This window comes from Hemiscyllium ocellatum, chromosome 37, assembly GCF_020745735.1.
Source record: "Hemiscyllium ocellatum isolate sHemOce1 chromosome 37, sHemOce1.pat.X.cur, whole genome shotgun sequence".
Taxonomy (NCBI): Eukaryota; Metazoa; Chordata; class Chondrichthyes; order Orectolobiformes; family Hemiscylliidae; genus Hemiscyllium; species Hemiscyllium ocellatum.
The window spans coordinates 6421590-6447444 of NC_083437.1; the positions used below are offsets into that span (position 1 = coordinate 6421590).

At 42.9% G+C, this 25855-nt stretch overlaps 1 protein-coding gene across 1 annotated transcript in view; it reads right to left on the reverse strand.

Moving 5' to 3' along the window:
* si:ch73-206d17.1 (tyrosine-protein kinase STYK1) overlaps window positions 1–25855 on the reverse strand; it is a 103500-nt gene that overhangs the window by 46314 nt on the left and 31331 nt on the right. The window contains exons 2-3 of the mRNA XM_060852260.1: window positions 14072–14138; window positions 11576–11716 (exon numbers count right to left, since the gene is read on the reverse strand). Coding sequence (XP_060708243.1) covers window positions 11576–11716; window positions 14072–14111 — 181 coding nt within the window. The 5' untranslated portion in view covers window positions 14112–14138. The remainder of the gene's footprint in view (window positions 1–11575; window positions 11717–14071; window positions 14139–25855) is intronic.

Consider the following 25855-nt stretch of genomic DNA (forward strand, 5'->3'; position numbering starts at 1 on the left):
TATATGCCCCTGGTTTTAGAGATTTGAACTCTGTGGTTGTGTTATTTTAAATGGAAGGTACAGTTACAGTTAAATTACAGACTGCTTTTGCACCAAGCAGCATGAGGACAACGTTCACATGCAAACCCTGCTCTGCCTCCACCTTCTGCAGCAGTTTCATGTTCCCCAATGTTCCTTCCAGGCACCTTACAAAACTTAATAGGAAGAGATATCAGAAGAATTTCAATTTATAAAACATGCAAGGATAAATCTAGGAAAATGAGGAAACTAATTTGGCCCCGAGGGACCTCTCTTACCCTCACTCTTCTTCAAAACACTGGTGTAAAATTTAATGTCCACCTGAAAAGGAAGGTAATATCTCATCTGCAAGTACAACAGCAGCAACTTGGGTAATGCTGTACTCTGAGCCTTGACTGGCTCAGCAGTCAAAAGACAGGTTCAAGGCTTCAGAATGGGACTTAAACCAACAAACCGACAACTGACACAGAGAAAACAGTGTTCTATCCTCAAGCCACAGGTGATAAGTGTCAGATCAAGGTCTGCTAAAATTTCTGCCAGCTTAATATTGGCAAAACTCCAGCCATTCACTTCAGCTCTGTAAACATCTTCAGCCTAAATTCCATCTAGCTTTACAGAAAGTCAGTTTCATATTAACAACCTGAACTCACAACTGGGGTAGGTTGTGAGATCAGGTCTCTTCAGGATGGGAGAGCTATTGGTGCAATGCAACAGCCTGCTCCTCAGTCAGGATAAGAAAATTAGCCAGAGGTTATGGGATTGCCTGTTTAACAGAACTATTACTCAGAAGTTCATAAGACCAGCAATTGCCAAGTTTTGGAGTAGGAGGAATAACCCAGTCCAGACACAAAGTACCTTTAACAACTCTCCTTTATTCAGGTATATGCAGGGATGCCAAAGGTCAGAGCCACGTTATTCCTCAGACTCGCAGAAAAACAGTTACAGTATATTATATGGTAGCAAGGAGTGACAGGTTAAAGTGTTCAGCATGAGCCAGTTACACAAGGGTTACATCTGAGAGAACACCATATCCTTTGTGGTCAGGGTCTACCCACTCTCTGTACTCATTAACCCTTTTTCAGCTGACTGATCTCGGAGGTATCGGGAATTGCCTTATTGAGTCAGAGTCATGCAGCATGGAAGCAGACCCTTCCCTCCAGCCAGTCCATGCCAAACATAATCCCAACCTGCCTGCTCCTGATTCAAATCCCTTCAAACCCTTCCTATTCATAGTTAAAAATCACACAACACCAGGTTATAGTCCAACAGGAAAACACACGAGCTTTCGGAGTGTCACTCCTTCATCAACTGATAGTGGAGGACTCAATCCTAAGACACAGAATTTATAGCAAAAATTTACAGTGTGATGTAACTGAAATTATACATTGAAAATACCTTGATTGTCTGTTGAGTCTTTCATCTGTTTGAACACCATGGCAGTTTCACTTCTTTCATGTGTAAATCACAAAATGTTTTTTTTAAAAGTTACATTTTCAGGTTAGCTGTAACAATGGGTAATAGCTAGACAATATGTTGAAGGTGTTAGCCCCCTGTGTTCTCCATCTATGCCATGATGTTTAGATTGATTCTAATCTAAAAACATCATGGCATAAACAGAGAACACGGGGGCTAACACCTTCAACATATTGCCGAGCTATCACCCATTGTTACAGCTAACCTGTAAATACAACTTTTAAAAAAACGTTTTGTGGGGGGATCTAAGGTGGCGGCGACCTGAGAAGATCACACTGCAGAGCTTCACGTCGCAGCAGGAGCAGGACAGTCCTTTAACCCACCCAATCCAGATCATCAGGATTTCTTGGGGCGTTGGGAAGATTGTGGAGCCCCAAGAAATATTTAAAAATTGACTTAACTGTATTTTCAGCTGTCCAGAAATGCCTAAAAAGGGGGGAGGAGCATCTGAGGCCTGGCCTGCAGCTCAGCCTGCAGCAGCCTGGGAGCCAATTACTCTCCAGGACCTGGTGAACCAGCTCTCGAAATCTTGCGAGATGTTGGGGAAACAGATTGAAGAGAAGCTGGCTCCAGTCTCTCTCATGCTGCAGAAGCATGAGCAGCAGCTGGGAGACCTGGAGAAGAGGACGGATGAGGTGGAGCACATGGTCACAGTGGTGGAAGCTGATGCCAGTTCATTCAAGGAAGAGATCCAAGCCCTGAAGACGCAGGTTCGTAATTTGCGTGACCAAGTGGATGATATTGAAAACAGGGGCAGGAGAAAAAACATTCGGATCATTGGTCTGCCTGAGGATAAGGAAGGTGAGCAGCCTGCGGAATTTGTTGAAGATTGGCTTCCGAAATTCCTTGACTTGGAGACTGGCATGAGAGGATTGAAGATAGAGAGGGCTCACCGGGTCACAGCACGGAGGTTGGGTCTGGGTCAATGCCCTCATCCTTTCCTGGTGCAGTTCCATCATTACCGGGATAAGGAGAGAGTCATGGAGGCTTCCAGACTCCAGGGGAAGGATCCAAAGACCCTGATTTACAAGGGGTCTAAGATCATGATTCTTCAGGAATTTTCAGCAGCGGTGATCCAGAAATGAAAATCGAATGATGGTGTCAAGAGAAGATTGAAGGAGCTTGGGATTCAGTACTCCCTGAGATATCCAGCAGTGCTTTGGATCACCTTAGATGGATACATGCATCTCTTTGACACATCGGAGAAGGCAAGAGACTTTGTGGACAAGCTAACCTAATTTAAACAATTGTAGTATGTATAAACATTGTTGCTTGGGTATGCGTTTACCATTCTGTAAAAGAAATGGAGGAAATCCGGTTGGAGCTTTGTTTTTCCCCTTTTTTTTCCTCTATTGATAATAATTTGGTTCAAACTATGTCTGGCGGTGGTTAAGATGTACATTTTAAATTTCTAAGTTAGGACATACCAAAGGATGGGTGGGGTATTTATTCCCCTTTTTATTTTTAAATAAAAGAATTTTTTTTCATATTGACATTCTATGGGGTGTTTATTCTTTTTAGCTTGTGCTTGCGATGTGACTTTAGCTGGGAGAAGTGAAGGTGGTTGAGATGGTTAGATGCCTATTTAAGGGCAGTTCGGGACGGGTAGTTGCCCCCTCCAGGCAGGGGGTGAGTTCCCCTACTCAGCGCTATTGGCGCTTTATATGTTGGTTTGTTTTTTGTTTTCTGTTGTTTTTTATTTTTAATAATTTTGTATGTTTGTTAAATGTAGTGGTTTTAGTTTATGTAGCTTTTATATTTGGTGGACCATGCGGCACTAAGGCTCGGGTTACTCCTGTCTGGAATTTAAATGGAATTGCAGAAGATTATGGCTAATGATTTGATTAAATGGTGTACCTGGAATATCAAGGGAAGTCACTCACCAATTAAGAGGAAGAAGGTACTCTTGAGTCTGAGAAAGGAGGTGGATATTGCTTTGTAACAGGAGACACATTTGGATGACAAGATGCATCTGAAATTACAGCAGAATGGCTTTGACCGAGTTTATTTTTCATCATTTAATACTAGAATTAGGGGAGTAGCTATATTGGTTAGGAAAAATCTCTCATTTAAATTGTTGGAATGTGTGAAAGACACATACGGGAGGTTTGTAATTCTTAAAGCCTTGATAAATGGGGAAGAATATGGCATTTTAAATGTTTATTGTCCACAGCTCATCCTCTTAAATTCTTGGTAGATGCTTTTTCTAAACTGATAAGTCTCAAGTCTCGGCACATCATTATAGGGGGAGATTTTAACTGCCTCATGGACCCCACAGTAGACAGGTTGCCTAAAGGTCCCTCGATACCCTCTACACAAACTAAACAGTTACTGGGTTTGTGTGGGGAATTAGGATTGGTGGACATCTGGAGGTGTCTCCACCCTACAGTTAGGGATTTCACATTTTTCTCCAATCCGCACAGATGTCACACGAGGATTGATTTTTTTCTGACTTCTGCGGTAACCCTGGATCTGGTGGCATCCTGTACAATTGGTAATATTGCCATCTCTGATCATGCTCCAGTGTACCTCATGGTTAAAATTAAGGATGTTAGAGTGGATTCAAGGTACTGGCGAATGGACCCCTTTATTCTCATGGACAGCAAGTTTGTGGAGTATTTCTCTAGGGAATTTCGGGCATTCCTAGACATCAACATAGGCTCGGTTGATAACTCATCTGTTCACTGGGAAACTGCCAAAGCTTATGCCAGAGGGTTAGTTATTTCATATTCCACAAGTAGGAAGTGGCAGAAGGGTGAGCAGCAATGTCTCCTTGAAGCACGGCTGAAGGCAGCTGAGAAGGCCTATTTTGACAGATCCTCGTTGGTCAAACCACAGAGGATTATGGCACTGCGGTCTACGCTAAATTCCGTGCTCATGCAGACGGCAAAGAAGGAGCTGGCTTTTGCAAAGCAAAGGTTATACGAGCATGGTGACAAGCCAGGCGAATACTTAGCATACGTTGCCAGAAAGAGAAGTGCCCCACAAACCATTACAGCAATGAGGGAAGGGTCTGGGAACCTAACATGCGATTCTAAAAAGATTAATGTGGCGTTCCAGAGATTCTACTCTAAGTTATATCACTCTGAGAATTGTGAGGAGGGGCAGGCCAAAATGGAATCCTTTTTTAGAGGTCTGAAGTTCCTGGGTGTGACTCCCGAACAACAGTCCTTTCTCAATGCCCCATTATCAGAGCAAGAAGTGCTGGAAGCTGTGAGGCAGCTTCAGAGTGGAAAGGCGCCCGGTCCTGATGGAATTCCCAGTGAATTCTATAAGGAATTTATAAGTATACTGTCAGGCTCGATGCTGAATATGTTTAATGATTCATCCAGTCATGATTGTCTCCCACCATCTCTGAGAGAGGCCGATATTTCACTTATCCTTAAAAAAGGGAAGGATCCAGAAGACTGTGCTTTATACAGGCTCATCTCGCTCTTAAATGTGGATTGTTCCTCTCTCAGGCTCTTGCGTTAAGGCTGGAGACTGTGTTACCCTTTATTATTAAAGAGCATCAGACAGGCTTCATAAAGAGTCGCAGATCCTCCAATAACGTTAGGAGGCTGCTTAACATAATTTAAGCATGCCAACAGCCGTCAATACAGGGATTGGTGATTTCTTTAGATGCAGAGAAGGCATTTGATCGAGTTGAGTGGCCGTACCTTTTCTATACTCTAGACCGGTTTGGTCTGGGTGAAGTTTTTATAAGATGTGTAAAGGTTCTCTACAGTGTACCTCTTGCTGCGGTCATTACCAACGGGGTACAATCAAGCAATTTTAATATTTCTAGGGGCAGCCAGCAGGGCTGTCCCCTTTCACCATTACCTTTTACGTTGAACCGTTGGCAGAGGCCATTCGTGGGGATCTCAATATATCAGCTCCAGAAGTGGGGTCAAAATTACATAAGATCTCGCTGTATGCAGATGATGTTCTAATTTTCTTGACAAATCCAGCAGTCTCAGTGCCTTGCCTGATACAATGCATTCACGCATTTGGCACTTTTTCAGGGTATAAGATTAATTTTGCTAAATCAGAGGCTATGCCTATGGGTGGTCTTACGAAAGAGTTGGCTCTTGAGGGTGACTATAGATTCTCATTTAGGTGGTCACAGGGGGGTTGTGTGTATTTGGGTATATTCATTATTCCAGTTCTGGATTGGCTGTTCAAAGCCAATTCAAATTCAATTATTTGAAAAAATTAAACAAGATCTCCAAAGATGGGAGGCACTTCCAGTCTCATGGATAGGTCGGATAGCGCTTATTAAGATGAATATTCTCCCTCATTTGCTGTACCCTATACGGATGCTCCCCCTGATTTTCAATAAACAAACACTCAGGAGACTGAACAGTTGGTTCAGCTCCTTTATCTGGCACCATAAACGGCCCCTCATTAAATTAGCTCAGCTGCAGTTGCCTCACAGATTTGGGTGGGGGGGGCACGGGGAGTGGGGAGTAGACTTTCCAGACATTAAAAATTACCAATTTAGCTCACTCTTGACCTACATAAGTGATTGGGTTTGTGGGGACCCTCCTTCAATATGGCTAGATATCGAAGTCTCCCAGGCAAGGTGCCCCCTTACCAGTTTGCTGTTTATGGACAAGGTGAGGACAGTTATTGCCATAACCCAATAGTCATCAATACTGTTAAAGCATGGAGGGCAATTCGGCAGAGGGAAGATAATATTGGCAAAACATCTTTGTTTACACCTTTAGTGGGTATGCCGAATTTTGAACCAGGTATGATAGATTCTGGATTTAAAAGTTGGGCAGCTAGGGGTATATTTTGCATGGGTGATTTATTTGAGGGCGATGTAATGATGTCCTTCGATCAGTTAGTACAGAAGTATGAGTTACCTAATAGGGATCTCTTTTGTTTTTTTTCCAAGTTAGGGATTTTATTCAAAAAAAACCACACTTTTGACTGATCCCTACAAATCTGACATAGAAAGAAGGGTACTAAGGGCTCAGAGTACACTTTCTGTCAGTACTCTATATCACCAATTAGGGGGTGCCATCTCAGATGAGTCTGATCGACTCTGCAAGACTGGGAAAGAGAGCTGGGTGTTGAAGTTTCTTCAGAGGCATGGGAGGATATTTGGGAGAATGCAAGGAAGATATCAATTTGCAGTAGGACCCATGTTTTACAGTTGAAGGTTCTCCACAGGGTCCACTTAGCCCCAGACCGTTTGTCAAAATTTAAACTAGAGGTATCTTCAGCATGCCCCAAGTGCAAGGTCTGTACGGGTACTCTTACCCACTGTCTTTGGTCTTGTGACAGGCTTCAAACATACTGGAGTGCTGTGGTGGCTGCAATGGAGAGGATTTTAGGTGTAGGGGTGGAGAAGGACTCTATTTTGCTCCTTTTGGGCCTACCCATTGTATTGCCTGCAGGCTCGCATATGGAAAGACTTTTCCATATTCTTACATTCTGTGCAAGGAAGAATATCTTGCTAGGTTGGATATCAGAAACCCCCCAGGCCTGTCGGGTTGGCAGAAGATTGTTATGGAACATATTTCCCTGGATTTTCTCACAAATATGGTACACCACAAAACTGAGATTTTTTACAAGATATGGCAACCCTTTTTGAAATACCTGGACACAGATTTATCTGCCACAGTAACAAGGGCTTTTATATAGCCATAACGATTGTGTTTCATGAGTCCAATATCCAGGGAGGAGGAACTGTGAATGTATGAGTGTTTTGTTTGGCTGGGCTGAGTTATTACTATTTATTTGTTTGTTGTTAGGTATTTATTTAGTTAGTTAAATAGCTAGTTTAGTTTTTTTTAAATTTTATACTTCTCTATATATGTTTATGCATTCGTATAGGAGGGTGGGTTGGAGAATTCTTTTTATTATTTGGGTTTAGTTTTGTACTGTTTTGAATTGCATTGCTTTGTATTTGTTGTAATATTTAAAATCTATCTTTTCTTAATAAACATATATTATTAAAAAAGTTTTGTGATTAACACAAGAAAGAAGTGAAACTATCATGGTGGTCAAACAGATGAAAAACTCAACAGACAATCAAGGTATTTTTCAATGTATAATTTCAGTTACATCACTGTAAATGTTTGCTATAAATTCTGTGTCTTAGGATTGAGTCCTCCACTATCACCTGATGAAGGAGCGACGCTCCGAAAGCTAGTGTTCTTCCAATTAAACCTGTTGGACTATAACCTGGCGTTGTATGATTTTTAACTTTGAACACCCCAGTCCCACACTGGCATCTCCAAATCATTTCCTATTCATGTACTTATCCAAAAGTCTTTTAAATATCGTAACTGTATGTGCATCCAATTCTTTCTCAGGAAGTTCATTCCACATGTGTAAAAAAATAAATTTGTCCCTCATGTCTTTAAATCCCTCTCTTCTCACCTTCAAAAATGTGTCCCGTAGTCTTGAAATCCCCCCATCCTAGGGGAAGACACTCTGTCAAAGACACAGTGACATGTTGGGCTCAGTGTTGACAAATCGCACCTCATGTGTGATGCAGTCAGTTGAAAAGGTACCCGTGTGAGCAGTAGGAGTCGGCGAGCTGCAGTGGTTCCAAGACACTGACTGTTCAGTGAGTGTTTGAAATGAGCACAGCCCAGCAGATTGACAGAAGCACCAAGCCCCAGTATTGGGAAGGTCCCAGTTACTCACGACCCATTCATTGTTCAAAGATGACCCACTTTCTCTCAATAAAGGAAATTCAGCTCATGTTCTATGGAAACATTTGCAGCCAATCAGGACGACAAGTTAATACAGACCAGGGCAGGATGTGATCTTAACTTGATTTATACATCTACAGCTGGCTGTATCAGCTACCTTCTTAATCTCACACACAACGGAGGTCTGCAATAAAGGTAGACCTTCTATAATTTACTCCAGTGTTGCAGACAAAGATAAGAAAACAATTGGCCATGATGTCCTCGATCATTAGTTTGTTAAAAATTTCAATTTTGGATATTAATGGAGTGTGAAATTGTGTGTGGCTGCATTGCTCCATTCATCCCATCTCTACAGATGATCACTAACACCAGACCTGAAGCATAATCCTTCCAATGATGTGTGAAAAGCCAGTCAGTGCCTATTGGAATGGTAACCTCATGAGTGACCACCTCCATTACAATAAGGAGCAGCTCCCCATGTCTATGATACAATGAGTGACAAAGGTCCATTGAGTTGGTGAATTTGGCTTCCTTTGTAAATGAGACTTTAGATTAATCCAGAGTAAAACTAAGGTTGGTGAAAATGGTAAATCAGCCCATTCCTTATATCACATTTTAGTGCAAGTGGTTACACTGTATAGTGGGTTTCTAATCGCTTAATTGTAATTGATGTGTTAATCATGTACTGTGCACCCCTTGATGCAATATTTGTTCTTGTACAGCCTAATGGAAGTTAGACCAATACATTTTATCCAATAAAACTCTAATTTCATTGCCCTCTGTTAAATATTTTGTATTTGTGTAACTATTCCAAGGATATAGTTGCATCCACAGACCAGCAACTTGGAAAGTCACCACTGTGCCATTAAGCTAGAATTACAGCAGTGTTCAGAATTGCACTGAAGATTTGGAACTAATGATGACTGGCCATCTGCTCAGTCTGTTTCTGCCCATACACTTGGCAGATGGTCTCATTATGAACATTCAGCCAAACTCCAAGATAAGGTGTTTAACCAAAGAAGCAATGTTTACAGTTACAAAGAGAAGTGTTAGCTTTGTTTGATTGACACTTGAGGCAATAATAATTCTTGTTTTTCTTCTTTTTGTGGAATTTTTCATTGCGATGTGTTTGTACGATCAAAATTAGGAGATATTTTGAGAATTATTTTCATTAGTAATACAGCTGTTTCATTAACACTTTTAGGAGGAGAACTTTGCAAAGACAATTTTCAAACCTGGCTTTGTGTGTCAGTTTGAGGAGTAGTTCAAAGACTTGTCAGTGTCTTTATATGGCTTATTGGTTACCATTATAGTGGATATTGGAAAAATAGCAATGGAGGATACACAAAAGTGTGGAAGGAGCAGAGTGGTGTGCCTGGGAAGATGGATTGGGGGATTGGTGGGACGTTATAGACATACCTGTCAAACAAATCCTAACTCCATAGGAGGACTCCCACAAGATTCACAAATTGACTTACCTGGTGGGATTGCCACAGTCTTCAGGAACCCTGGGAAAATAGCAATCTGAATTTATAGAAAAGATTCAAATGGTGAACCCAATCTCACTAAGTGCATGTTGGGTCATCTTACAAAATGGAAAGGAAAAAGATAGACGATAGCAGGAATTGCCTGGCAACTGAGGAATTGAGAGTCCGCACACCTTACGTTTCAGATCCCCTTGGGTGGAGAAGATCTGGCCCACATATACAAAAGCTCCGGTGTACTCTGTCTGGACACTATATTCTAGGAACTGCACGAGAGTTTCTAGGGATGAGAGATCAGTGGAGAGGCAGAAGTTATTCTCCTTACAGCAGAGAAAGTAGAGAGCGCTGATTTGGTAGAGTTGCTTGAAATTATGAAGGGGTTAGTTAAAGCAAATAAAAGGAAATGGTTTCCATGGCTGTTGAGCTAATAACTACAGGACGCAGATTTAAAAGGTGACTAACAAAAAGAACCAGATGTGAATTGAGGCACCTTAATGGCAGTATACCACTGCAGAAATTTAAAAAGGTATGAGGTGGAAGCCAGAGAAAGCAATTGTTTTCACGGAGAGGGTTATGGGGGTCTAGAATTCACTGCCTGAAAGAGTGGTTGAGTTAAACTCTCTGAACATTCCAGCAGTATTTAGATATTGATACATTCCCAGAGCCTTGGGGGCTGTGGGGCCAGAGATGGTTTACTATTGTCAGAATGTGGTCTGCCACAGAAACGATGGCCTGGATAGCCTCCTTCTATGCTGTAAACATCAGAGTCTGTAAGGCAGAGGGTTCTTTTTGAACAAAAAAGAACCTCATTTGATTTGAAACACAACATCTGACGGGTTACAGGGGACAGCGTCAATGGAAGCTTTGAAAAGGGAATCAGAAATAGATGGAACAAACTACAGGGCTATGGAGAAAGAACTAGACAGGGTGGGACTGACTAGATCACTGGTTAAAAAGAGTAACGCAGACATAATAATAGGCTGAATAGTCTCCTTCTGTTCTGCATTATTTGAGGATTCTTTAATAAAGATGACAACAAAGTATAGGCCAAGTAGCAAATGTTTTTATCACTCCTTAAAAGGTGATTCTCCTGAAAATGGGAAGTACACCATTTCAGGTATGATCAGCTTAGTCCATTGCTTGACAGGAGTGAAAAGGAGAAAGAGGTTCCAAACGTTCTACTATCTGCACATGCACCTCAGCAGTCAGTGGGCCAGAGCAGAGAGGGTGGTGGGCTGCGGCCCACAGCCCGGTCTGGTCAGCCTGTCACAGATCTAGAACCCTGCAATGCAGCGAGAGACCGACCATGTGTGGAAAGCCCACAGCATGGAGCAACTGCTGGCTACAGAAGGACTGTAATGTTTATCTTTTAAAACTTAATTTCTTTATCTTTCTAAATTTATACAACGAAGAACTTAATGGAGAACTTTTAGCTTTTCTCCTTATTTCTCTACTTTCATACCTTGTTTAGCTTAGTAACTAAGATTTATACCTAGGTACTTTGTATTTAAGATGTGTGGTATCATTGCACACATTTCATTGTACTCATGTACTTTGTACTTGAGCACTCATGACATTAAACCTAATGCTGAAATCATTTGATCTCAGATAAATATTTCTCACAGTCCTGAGAAGGCAGCCTCTCCCCCATCCTCAATACAATCTATTCCAACCTCTTCTGTCAGACAGAAGATACAAAAACTTAAACACACATACTAACAGATTCAAGAACAGCTTCTTCCCTGCTGTTATTAGGTTTCTGAAGGGGTCTCTCAAATTTTAAATTTAATGTCGATCTCACTCTTTGTGCACCTTCACTGCAGCTGTAACATTGTATTCTTTGCTCTGTTCTATTACCCTTACACGCTTTGAATGGTATGATCCTCCAGTACTGTATGCAAAACAAAATAAACTATTTCAAATTTAAAAAAACCAAAGCTCACCCACCTTGCAGCAGTATGACTGGAGCACGCTCCTTTTCTTTCTTCATCTTGCACGTCTTCCAGATGACAATAATGATCAGAACTACAGACGAGAAGCCAAGGATCACTGGGATGATGATAACCCCATTGTTTACACCATTCGCATCTGAGACAGGAGGGAAGAGACATACATCTATCAGTCACACTGTTTTCTCCCAGTAACAAAATCCCCAGACACGCCCATGTCAGAAACTTCCATTAAATGAATCTCCCAGGAAACTGATATTGAGAGGCTGCATGGTCTACCCCTGTTCCTATCTTCCTAATAAGTCCAACTCACAGAGTCTCCTTCAGTGACTTCAGGTCTAAAACTGATCTATGCTAAAGAAATTGCTTAAAATTGTTCTACAGCTAGAAAATAAGCATCACCAAAATAATAAACTGAGACAGTTACATTTATATTGCTGACTGTCACAGGTTATTCTAAAGGACTTTCCAGCCAGTAATGTAGTACTTCACTAATAGCGACTATTGCAATGGAGGGCATGTGACACACACACACACACACACACACACACACACACACACACACACACACACACACACACACACACACACACACACACGACGATGGTGATGTCACTGGTAGAGAGGGGCCGGGATTTGAACCCTTGGATCTCAGTTCAATGAGGACTCTCTCATATAATGGTCCTGAACTGGATCCATTTTTCCCAGAGGACTATTTTGTTAGCCAACTTCCTGAAGCTTGGATAAGGACATTGTCAGAAGTCACACAACACTAGATTATAGTTCAACAGGCTTATTTGACATCACAAGTTTTCAGAGCACTGCTCCTTCATCCAATCCTATCACAGCAGCTATAGAAATTCAAATTCAAATTCAATTCAATTCATCAATCGGGAATGTAAAGCTAGTCTTCACAATGGTGACCTGGAAACCAATTTCAATTGTTGTAAGTGAACCAGATGGGTTTTTATATCATTTAGGGAGGGAAACTTGCTGTCCTTAGCTGGTCTGGCCTGTGTGTGAGACTCCAAACCAACAGCAATGTGGCTGACTCTTAACTGCCCACTGAAGTACTGCATTCACTAGATGCAGGATGGTGGCACGGTGGCTCAGTGGCTAGCACTGCTGCCTCACAGCGTCAGGGACTCAGGTTCGATTCTACCATCTATGTGAAGTTTGCTTGTTCACCTGTATTTCTTCTGAGTACTCCAGTTACCTCCCACAGTCCAAAGATGTGCATTGGCCATGAGAAATGCAGGGTTACGGCAGAGGGTAGGGGTCATAAAGGTCTGTGTAATCCAATGGACCAATTGTCCTACTTCCATACTGTAAGGATTCTATGTTTCTGTGCACACTAAAAACTGGCTTTGCCAATGATACCCACACCCCATGAAGGAAAGGAAATCAAAACAAGACAGTGATCTAATAATTAGTTCAAGTATTGTTGGTTGAGAGATAAATATTGTCCAGAAGATAATAAGAAAACCTTTGCTCTCCTTCAATATGGTGTCATAAAGCCTTTTACAAGGGAACAGAAGCAGCTCAGGTGAACACCTGCTGAGAGATGGTACCCCCAATAATACAGCATCCGCTCAGAGCTACACAGCAACATTAATGGGCGGCACGGTGGCACAGTGGTTAGCACTGCTGCCTCACAGCGCCTGTAGACCCGGGTTCAATTCCCGACTCAGGCGACTGACTGTGTGGAGTTTGCACGTTCTCCCCGTGTCTGCGTGGGTTTCCTCCGGGTGCTCCGGTTTCCTCCCACAGTCACAAAGATGTGCGGGTCAGGTGAATTGGCCATGCTAAATTGCCCATAGTGTTAGGTAAGGGGTAAATGTAGGGGTATGGGTGGGTTGCGCTTCGGCGGGTCGGTGTGGACTTGTTGGGCCGAAGGGCCTGTTTCCACACTGTAAGTCTAATCTAATCTAAAAAAAAAACCTGGTCAGACTGAGCACAAGTTGGGACTCAAAGTCTCAATCTTCTCACTAACAAGCTGGAGCACTGTCACACTCATACAGCGTGGAAACAGACCCTTTGGTCCAAACAGTCCATGCCAACTATAATTCCAAACCAAACTAGTCCCATCAGTCTGCACTTGAGCCATATCCCTCCAAACTTCCATTTATTTATCCAAATGTCTTCTAAATGTTGTAATTGCACCTCCATCCATCACTTCTTTTGGAAGTTCATTCCACACATGAACCACCCTGTAAAAAAAACATTGTCCCTCATGTCTTTGTAAAAACCTTTCTCTTCTCACCTGAAGACCCACCTTTCCCCCACCCAAGCGAAAAAACACTAGCCATTCACCTTATCTAAACCCCTCAACTTTATAAACCTTTATAAAAGGTCACCCCCTCAAACTTCTATGCTCTCGTGAAAGAAGTCCCAGCCTATCCAGTAACAAGTTGGTAAATCTCAGCATTGATTTGGTCTCTCTTCACAGAAATTGCCAAACAAGTTAAAAAAAAGATAAGAATCAGAGACTCACTACATCGATTCGAGGTGCTGAAATTACACTGGAGGCTCATTAGACTTGAGCACACGGTGGGCAGGATCTGGAAAACATTGAAGTAGTATCAGTAAGTGAGAGTGAGGAAGTCAATCAGACAGACAGTCAGCACAGTCAAGTTACACAGGTCATTTCTGAAAAGTGCAGCAGAGAGAGGGTGGATCCCACAATTACATCCTGACCAAGCCCAGCTCCCCACCAAGTGGCTAATAAAATCACTCTAGAAGACAAATGACGATTTATCAGAGTGACCAGTTGTGCAGAGAAACCAGCAGACCGGGCACAATACCGTTTCTAGGACTTTCACCTAGAGCTTCTAGGCCAATTCTAGCCCTCAATGTCCCTCTTCCAATAGAGCTGGATGCTATCCTGACACAGAGCTGCTTACTGCATCAAAATACATCATTTCCCACCCCAAAAATTCAAACAGTCCTGCTCTGGCAGCACGGTGGCACAGTGGTTAGCACTGCTGCCTCACAGCGCCAGAGACTCGGGTTCAATTCCCGCTTCAGGTGACTGTGTGGAGTTTGTACATTGTCTGCGTGGGTTTCTTCCAGGTGCTCCGGTTTCCTCCCACAATCACAAAGATGTGCAGGCCAGGTGAATTGGCCATGCTAAATTGCCCCTAGTGTTAGGTGTAGGGGTATGGGTGGGTTGCGCTTTGGCGGGTCGGTGTGAACTTGTTGGGCTGAAGGGCCTGTTTCCACACTAAGTAATCTAATCTTATTTCAGGAGAGTCACCATCAGGTAAATGTTCCACTTAACGACATTTTCACCCTCATTTTTAAGACTAAAACTCCAGTTTACAAACTTTTGACACTTTCCTTAACTCTCCTCTATAGTTCTCAAAATCGACTTCACACCCACCACCCCACCCCCACCAACAGGTCATATTTTTTACTCCAAATCTTTCCAGCTTGCCCTTTTTCATTGGATGGTAACTCATCTAAATCCCAAGGTACAGAGAGAGGCTGGAGCATTGAAGAGTGTTAACTAGTTCTGACAGACGAAACATGGAAGACAGAAAACATGTCACAATAAAAAGTTGTTTGAAAACTGGAGGGTGGAGAGCAATGTGCTCCACAAGATTTAATGTTCAGACCATAAATTTTCAGTCCAAGTAAAATGATTTTGATATTGGAACACAAAATACGCTTCTAAAATTTGCTTATGAATCCAAATATGGGTGTGTGGATAACTAAGTGACTGCAAGAAGAAATGGATGCAGAAGCATAATGAGGCACACAAGTGGCAGATGGAAGGTGTGAGATGATGGATACTGCAGAAGGGAAAGGGAGAAGCAGTAGAGACTGAATGGCATTTCCAAACAAAGTCAGGAAGAGATGCATAGCACCTTGAAGGTACCAGGATAGATTAAACCAGCAGTTAGCAAAATACATGAAGCCCAAGTTTGCATAGATAGAAGCATTCAGTAAAAACAAGAAAAAGGAGGGAATTGATACTAGACCTTCCTAAAGCTCTGATTAGTCCACATCTAATTCGGAACACAACACTTTACAAAGGGTCATCAAGAGGCTGCAGAGGAGGCTGATGAGAACCTTCTGGGGATTATGAGCTTCTAACACAGGCTTAGGTTGGAGAAGTTGGTATGTTTCTCCTGACAGCAAAAGAAATGAGACAGCAAGAGCAAATCTGATTGAGGTGTACAAGATTGTGACGGATTGGATAAGGTACACGAGGAAAGGCTGTCTCCTTTATTAAATGGTACAAAGATGAGTACACTCAAATCTTTTTAAGGCAAAAGAGAGAGAGTGAGGGATGTGCAGATGAGATCTGGGACCCAATGGATGAGCACTAAAGAGAAATAAACTTGCAAGGTTACAAGGACAAGGAGTTTAAGAGGTGACATTATGGAAGTTTATAAAATCATAAGGAGTATAAGTAAGGTGAATGGCAGGTATCTTTTCACTAGGGTGGAGGATTTCGAGACTAGCGGGCATACTTTTAAGGTGAAAGGACAAAGATTTAGAAAAAGATAGGGTTTGTGTGTGGACTGAACTTCCAGAGGAAGTGATGGATGCAGTTACAGTTACAACTGTTATGAAGCAGAGCTTGACCCTCCTTTAATAACTAAATCCAAAAAAACACCAGAGAGGCTTGCCTGGCCTCAATCTGTTAGAATAAATGTGAAAGTGGTAAAACCACCTCTCACCACCCCTCCTGCCCCACAAACTGTTATAAGGAAGTGGTTAAACAAAATTAAATCCTTTCACTCACTTTATAATTCAACAAGTAACAATTTATGTATCTAACTCCAACAGTGAACAAATTAACAGAACCTCTAACAAACTGAACAATTCCCCTCTAACTAACTATTCCCAAATAAAACAGAATTCTAATGGTATGCTGTTCCAATAAATACAAGCCCCACTTATGTAAAATACAAAAACATGTTAGTCTCTCAAATGCTCCACCTCCTCTCTGCTGATCTTTTAAGAAGATCTCCTCCTTTGAATTCTTGCATCATCAATGTCTCTCTCCACGAGATTTATGTGTCAAGAATATCAGCTAAGAGTGCTGCTGTAACTTTAGTCAAATAATGGTTACTCAGAGTACAGTTTGTTCTCTGCCAATTTTCAAGGCCCTGTTCTTTTATACCCTTGATTTACTATAATAGCATTGGTTCTAGGTTGTCAAAACCATCAGTTTTAAATCTAAATTGTCCTTAGTCTTCAAGTGCCTGGTTTAAATTAAATTGGCTAAAGTTTAAAAATCTATTGTCCTGATAAAAATGCTACTTTGCCGTTTGATACAAATATTTCAATTTGAGCATCTGCAAACTTTGTGTGCAACAGCTTGCCACTCAATTTTAAAATCTTTAAGCATAGAGAAAAAACATCTTTTAAAAGGGACCATGCAATCTCCCCCCATACACACATCCCCCCAATCATTTTCCAAATATCAAATTCTAACATCCTGCCTACCAATCCGCAAATACTCTACCCATTTTGCGGAACAATGTTCAAAAGACATTTAGATAAGAACATGAATAAGAAATATTTGGAGGGGTATGGGCCAAGCGCAGACAGGTGGGACTGGTTTAGTTTGGGATTATGGTCAGCATGGACTGGTTGGACTGAAGGGTCTGTTTCTGTGCTGTCTGACTCTATGACACAGTGAATGAATGGGGCAGCCTGGACTATTCCACAAAGGGTCAGCATAGGTTTGATGGACTGAATGACTGCTTTCTGAGCCGTAGAGGACTGATCAGTCAAAGTCAGCATAAATGCAGAGAGACCCTCATTAACAATGGTATATTAACAAAATCTAACATTAAGCAGCTCTGAACTTATTGAAGTTAAGGGCAGCACGGTGGTACAGTGGTTAATAGACAATAGACAATAGGTGCAGGAGTAGGCCATTCAGCCCTTCGAGCCTGCACTGCCATTCAATGTGATCATTGCTGATCATTCCGATTCCACTGTCTTTGAGAGCTCTATCCAACTCTTTCTTAAATGAATCCAGAGACTGGGCCTCCACTGCCCTCTGGGGCAGAGCATTCCACACAGCCACCACTCTCTGGGTGAAGAAGTTTCTCCTCATCTCTGTCCTAAATGGTCTACCCCGTATTTTTAAGCTGTGTCCTCTGGTTCGGCACTCACCCATCAGCAGAAACATGTTTCCAGCTGCCAGAGTGTCCAATCCTTTCATAATCTTATATGTCTCAATTAGGTCCCCTCTCAGTCTTCTAAACTCAAGGGTATACAAGCCCAGTCGCTTCACTCTTTCAGTGTAAGGTAATCCCTCCATTCCAGGAATTGACCTAGTGAACCTACGCTGCACTCCCTCAATAGCCAGAATGTCTTTCCTCAAATTTGGAGACCAGAACTGCACACAGTACTCCAGGTGTGGTCTCACCAGGGCCCTGTACAGCTGCAGAAGCACCTCTTTGCTTCTATACTCAATTCCTCTTGTTATGAAGGCCAGCATGCTATTAGCCTTCTTCACTACCCGCTGTACCTGCATGCTTGCCTTCATTGACTGGTGTACAAGAACACCCAGATCTCTCTGTACTGCCCCTTTACCTAAATTGATTCCATTGAGGTAGTAATCTGCCTTCCTGTTCTTGCCACCAAAGTGGATAACCATACATTTATCCACATTAAACTGCATCTGCCATGCATCTGCCCACTCACCTAACTTGTCCAGGGCACCCTGTAATCTCCTAACATCCTCCTCACATTTCACCCTGCCACCCAGCTTTGTATCATCAGCAAATTTGCTAATGTTATTGCTGATGCCATCTTCTATATCATTAACATATATTGTAAAAAGCTGCGGTCCCAGCACGGATCCCTGCGGTACCCCACTGGTCACTGCCTGCCATTCCAAAATGGAGCCGTTTATCACTACCCTTTATTTCCTATCAGCCAACCAATTTTCAATCCAATCTAGTACTTTGCCCCCACTACCATGCGCCCTAAGTTTACTCACTAACCTCCTATGTGGAACTTTATCAAAAGCTTTCTGAAAGTCCAGGTACACTACATCTACTGGATCTCCCTCGTCCATCTTCAGAGTTACATACTCAAAAAATTCAAGAAGATTAGTCAAGCATGATTTCCCCTTCATAAATCCATGCTGACTCTGTCCTATCCTGTTACTACTATCCAGATGTGCCGTAATTTCATCCTTTATAATAGACTCCAGCATCTTTCCCACCACTGAGGTCAGACTAACTGGTCTATAATTTTCTGCTTTCTCTCTCCCACCTTTCTTAAAAAGTGGTATAACATTAGCCACCCTCCAATCCTCAGGAACCGATCCCGAATCTATTGATCTCTGGAAAATAATCACCATATAATCACCAGCAGTGTGGTTAGCGCTGCTGCCTCACAGCGCCAGAGATCTGGGCTCAATTCCCTCCTTGGACAACTGTGTGAAGTTTGCACATTCTCCCAGTGTCTGCCTGGGTTTCCTCCGGGTGCTCCGATTTCCTCCCACAGTCCAAAAATGTGCAGGTTAGGTGAATTGGCCATGCTAAATTGCCCATAGTGTTAGGTGAAGGGGTAAATGTAGGGGAATGGGTCTGGGTGAGTTGCTCTTCGGAGGGTCAGTGTGGACTTATTGGGCCGAAGGGCCTGTTTCCTCACTGTAAGTAATCTAATCAAGATGTAGGATTGGTGAACAACAATTAGCTACACACTTCAAGATCTCAGGTGAGGCAAGTGCTTTCAGCTGAACCTGGGCAGAGACTGGAGATGTAATAAGAAATTATGTGGTGGAAGGCAGGAAAACAGAGCAGCGTACAACAGTTCAGGGTACTATGATTACCAGTGCCAACCTCACCCACAGCAACAAAAAGCTACTGAAGCAATGCTGTAACTATAAAGGAGCCAGCTACCTTTCCCTATTCCTTCTCTTATGACCCATTTGCACAACCCCACTCTCTCATTATCGGAGGCTGTAGTGAGTTCCTGACTGCACCCCAGAGGTGCCTTATAACCCAGTATTGCTTCAACTGGTGTTTAAAATTATATTTCCACACATTCTGGTACAATCCGTCTTCATACCTGAATGCAGCATGAATAAGAATTTCACATTTTAAACCATTCAAAGTGATGCAATCCGACAGGGAAACCTAGAGCCTCACCAGCTTCTTAATCAGTCATTATTCCTGGTCCCTAACAAAAGGTTAGCTCCATTGGCAAGAACTAGATAAATACCCAACCATTTAAACAGCCTCTTCTCACTCTTAGTCAATGATTCTACTTCACAAAGAAGCCCAAAAAATAAACAGACAGACATACACCTCAGTAATAATACTTACACTATAATCAAATCCTGGAATGATTTGAACTGTTATCAATGCTCACAGCTCTTACACAATAAACACATTAGAATCCATTGTTACTATGGTCAAGAGAGTGAACACAGCCTGGAACAAACCACCACCCTCTTAAAACACAATCTGGTGGATGACTCAGTAGACATGGAGTACGTGGCATTTAACATTTACACACAAAATCAAATCAACTCTCCCCGTGGCTCCTATTTCTATTAGTCTAGTGTTATTAAAAAGTGGAATGTTTAAACAAAACCTACAGAAGTGGATGGGGATCAAAGTGCTCAGTGGCAAGTAGTGGAGTAGATAGCAAGCTGACAACAGAACAGCAGAGGCATTAAAGACACTCAATCAGATTTGTGAAACGTACGGTGGAGGATGGTGTCCCACAAGGATTACTGCCAGGAACACCTTTTACACAAGTAACTTAGGCTTATGAACTGGACATGCAATGGCCAAACTTGGTGATGGGATAAATTCCAAGGAAGACTGTGACAAGACCCCACTGGGCATCATTTTCACAGCAATTAAGGAAACTTCAAGTCCAACCTCAACTCTCCCACTTCATTATTCAACAACTGAAGGAAATAGAATTGTCTTACACATCTCAAAGTTTTGCATAATTTTAAAAGCAATCACTAAAACATCACCTGGGCTTCTTCACTCATATGGATGTCCTGAAGTTTTTCTTTTACTCCATTAGATTAGATTAGATTAGATTACTTACAGTGTGGAAACAGGCACTTCGGCCCAACAAGTCCACACCGACCCGCCGAAGCGCAACCCACCCATACCCCTACCCCTACATATACCCCTTACCTAACACTATGGGCAATTTAGCATGGCCAATTCACCTGACCCGCACATCTTTGGACTGTGGGAGGAAACCGGAGCACCCGGAGGAAACCCACGCAGACACGGGGAGAATGTGCAAACTCCACACAGTCAGTGGCCTGAGGTGGGAATTGAACCCAGGTCCCTGGCGCTGTGAGGCAGCAGTTGTGTCTTTCCCAAAGCAGTCCTAATGAATTTACACTACACTCTCTCAATGCCCAAAATAACTGCCCACAATTGCACTGGGTACAAACAATGTGGGCTCTGAAAGAGTGGCACCTAGGGTTTATCCATCTGCTTCAGAAACAGACGGTATCCCAGTTCAAATGGGATTGAACCACTTCAGTAACTTGAAAAAACATGGAAGCATCAACAAGAGAAAGTGTTGCTGTTATAATGCTCTCTGCCCATTGGTCATAGTTCTCAAAAGCAGGCCCAGGTACATGGGAGCAGGGCGAATGGAAATGAGTGAACCCATTGTCCCAAAGAAAACTAAATGCCACTGGGCACTGATTCAAAACAAAACCATTTGATAAGGAAACCTCTCCCCTTCATGAGCAATTAAAACAAGAAGTCTCATTTTAAAAAGGAAACAAAAAGCCTTTATTTCTCTTTGCCAAATAATCCTGTTATACTTTGGATCCCAGGGTCAGATTTTATACTAAGCTGTTTAAACAATGACATTGCACCTGTAGTGGCGATGGCAAAATATCAGTTAATGATCAACTCGGGCATCTGACATTTCTAATTGTCCTTTTATTGACCATGTTCCAGTGTCAGATTTGCTGTAGTTCCTACATATTATAATACTGTACGATTGTAGAGGTTCCTTCTGTGTCATTGAACAGTATGACAGAAAGATAAAAACAATGACTGCAGATGCTGGAAACCAGATTCTGGATTAGTGGTGCTGGAAGAGCACAGCAGTTCAGGCAGCATCCAACGAGCAGCGAAATCGACATTTCGGGAAAAAGCCCTTCATCAGGAATAAAGGCAGTGAGCCTGAAGCGTGGAGAGATAAGCTAGAGGAGGGTGGGGGTGGGGAGAGAGTAGCATAGAGTACAATGGGTGAGTGGGGGAGGGGATGAAGGTGATAGGTCAAGGAGGAGAGGGTGGAGTGGATAGGTGGAAAAGGAGTTAGGCAAGTCGGACAAGTCCGGACAAGTCATGGTGACAGTGCTGAGCTGGAAGTTTGAAACTAGGGTGAAGTGGGGGAAGGGGAAATGAGGAAACTGTTGAAGTCCACATTGATGCCCTGGGGTTGAAGTGTTCTGAGGCGGAAGATGAGGCGTTCTTCCTCCAGGCGTCTGGTGGTGAGGGAGCGGCAGTGAAGGAGGCCCTCCATGTCCTCGGCAGAGTGGGAGGGGGAGTTGAAATGTTGGCCCACGGGGCGGTGTGGTTGATTGGTGCGGGTGTCTCGAAGATGTTCCCTAAAGTGCTCTGCTAGGAGGCGCCCAGTCTCCCCAGTGTAAAGGAGACCGCATCGGGAGCAACGGATACAATAAATGATATTAGTGGATGTGCAGGTAAAACTTTGATGGATGTGGAAGGCTCCTTTAGGGCCTTGGATAGAGGTGAGGGAGGAGGTGTGGGCACAGGTTTTACAGTTCCTGAGGTGGCAGGGGAAAGTACCAGGATGGGAGGGTGGGTTGTAGGGGGGCGCGGACCTGACAAGTATGACAGAAACATCTTTGGAACACAAAATACAATTACATGATTTTTTTCAAATCTCCACAGTATATCATTGCTATTCAGAGACTATGACAAAAACAGTCTTGTAGGATTTCTTATTTTGCATCCTCTAAGCTTAAAAATATAGGTTCTTGGAGGAAAGCATCACACTCTCAATAGCTTTAAAACTGAAAAATAAGAGGTTGCCTCACATTCGGACTTCACTGAATACAACAGAATGTGGTCAGATCTATTGGTAGTCAATAATACTATGTTTACAATAATGTGACTTTAAAAATTACAGGAATTTTAAATAATGGGGACACACAGAATCTTTCAAAAATGATCAGCATATCGTGTGGCTTGACTCCAGAAAAATATTGAAAACTAATCAAAAATCTCAGACAACTTGTCAAAAAAGTTTAGATTTTCAGAGCAGTTTTGCTGTTAGGTAGTTGAGAATTATCAGATATTATAGGGAGAATAAAACCATTGAAAATAGGAGGAGGGTGGACCAATTGGCCCATTGAGTCTGCTCTGCCATTCAACATGGTCATGACTGACCAATCTCAAAGCCATACTTGTGCGCTCTCCTCAAGTCTTTGATACCTTTAGCCTCTAAAAAACTATGCCTTAACCACACTCACTAAGCTGTTTCATTGCTGAGGCAGCCCTCGCACCAAAGAATCACACCCCTATTTCCACCCAATCTTACAACAAACTGTTCCCAGAACAACTCACTACTCACTGAAGGTTCCAGAATTGACCAGGATCCCTCGCACTGGCACCATCTTTAAAAGCTTAATTTGCACCCGAGTAAGCAGTCATCATTCCGGAACTGTCCTGCACACTTCCTGAGATTTTGCCACAAATGGCATACCAGGAGGATTGGAAAAAGGGAATAATTAAAAGTCTTGTCCTGCTTCGAGTGGGGGGCTCTGGAGGTTCGACTGGACAGAGTGGTGCAGAGGTGGGACTTCATCTTTCTCCAGGCCTAGCAGTGAAGGACATGACACCAGACCCTGACCAGCCTGGTCCAAAGTTACCATCCAGGTCAGTGCAGTCTCAGCTGACTGGAGGAATGCTGTGCTTTGTAGGAGGTCAGGTCAACAACCTTCTCCATTCCACCAGCTAAAGTGCCCCATCTTCTCACACTCCGTGCCTTAACTATACAAAGGATCATGCTCCAAAAACTTAGTAACGCACACATCATCCCCATCTACATTCTATCATCCCAACCCCCGACATCACTCATCCTCCTTGTCCTGCGCTGCCTGCTCACATGCTCAAGACACCTCCCCACTTGCCATCCGCCCCCACCTCCTGGAATTCCTGCCTCTCTCTCATTCCAGGAGCAAAATAGCTCACAGTAGACCAAAAAGTGTACTGCTCAACATCTGGTTCCTCACCCCGAGGAGATGACCCCGATTCTAACATCCCGAGGCAGATTGGTATCAGAGGCTACCTTTACTTACTGTGCCAGATTCTGAGGGAATGCTATCACACTGCAGTGCAGTGGACCAAAGCCCCGCTGACACAGGCTTCCTTGACACAGGAAGACATCAATAAAATGAGCCGTGTATTTCTAGCTGAGGGGCAAAGTGCAAAATGGCACATCAAGATAGGGATGCTGTAAAACATCCAGGTAGGTCCAGAGTGACTGAATGTGACGAGTGAGAGTGAAGATTCTGGAGATTCGGCCTGGTACAGTCCCTAAGCTGTGCGTCCCCTCAGCACACAATGTGCTAGCTGCAGTATTACGGTGACAGATACTAGGGAAGCATGCTGATGTACAGAAGCATCCTGTCAGTGGATTGGAGTTGATATGTTCATAGGGTTTGGCATATATCAGATGCCAATGCTTGTGGACATGAGGTGCCTGTAGCCAGTGCCTACAGAGTGTGTCTGGAGATGGTACCCAGTGTCCAACACATAGCTTCTTTGAAGAAAGAAAAGGGTTAAACCCATAAAAACCCTCCCACTGATTTCCACATCAGGTTTTCCTGACAGATAGTTTGAGAGTTTCACAAGATCACAGGCCTGTCGCAAGTTGGGTTGTTAACAAGTATAACGAGCAATAATGCCCGCCACATGGAAACTGTCGACTGATGACAATATTGTCATGCCACTCAAGGGGAGTTAGGGGGCATAGGGGAATGGGAAGTGTTTGGTGGATTAATGGGCATTGAGGTGACTAGCTTACTAGGTGACTTGTTCATGGCACTAAGAGCCTGTGGTGAACTCTTGCTGCACTCACTCAATGGCAAGTACGCAGAGTCACAGATGTACAACACAGAAACCGACCCTCAATCCAACTCATCCATGCCAATGAGATATCCTAATTTAATCTATTCCCATTTGCCAGCATTTGGCTCATATCCCTCTAACCCCTTCCTATTCATATACCCATCCAAATGCCTTTTGGAATGTTGTAATTGTACCAGCCTCCACCACCTCCTCTGGCAGCTCATTCCATACAGGCACCACCCTCTGGGTGAAAATGCTGCCCCTTAGGTCCCTTTTAGATCTTCCCCTCTCACCTTAAACTTATGCCCTCTAGTTTTGGACTCCCCTACCTGGGAGCATCTTTTCTTGGGTAAAATATGACCAAACCTACATTTGATCCCCAGGTGTGGTCTTACCAAGTCACTGTACAGCAACTGATAGGATCAAACCAGATGTGGTATTGAGCTCCTTGGAAATACATAACATTTTTATTCAATACAGACACTCTTGATTTTCACATGAAGTACCAGAAATAAAGTTTTTTTTTACAAAAAAGAATTTGGGTCAATGTTCCTGCATTCAACAGGTAACATTTAAATGCTGACAATGCAGGTTTAGTTCAGAGGTTCAAGACACCATGATAGTGCACAGGGTGGAGTTTGATAGCGGAACAAGAAAAAAATAATAAATGAGTGAGCATAGGATAAGGAGAGCACTGGTCTTTCCAAACTTTACACACACACACACACACAAACACAGCCTCCTGTAAAGAAAAGGAAGCTGTGCTAAAACAAATTAGGGCAGCACAGTGGCTCAGTGGTTAGCACTGCTGCCCCATAGTGCCAAGGACCCTGGTGTGATTCCAGGTTCTGGCAACTGTCTGTGTGGAGTTTGCACTTTTACCCAGTGTCTGGTAGGTTTCCTCTCACAATCCAAAAGGTGTGCAGGCTAGGGGGAATTAGCCATGGGAAATGCAGGCTTACAGGGATAATGTTCAGTGTGGGGGGAGAGAAGTGGAGTCCAGGTGGGATGTTCCTCAGTGTGCACTCAATGGGTTGAATGGCCTGCTTCCACACTGTAATGATTTTATAATTCTGAAATTGAAACATACAGTGCATTAAAATAAACAGGGTGTCTTCTCAAAAAAATTTAGGGATCATTGTTCATCTTGTACATGGTAATGGTATAGGTATAAACAGGACTCTGGGATATCCACATTATACATG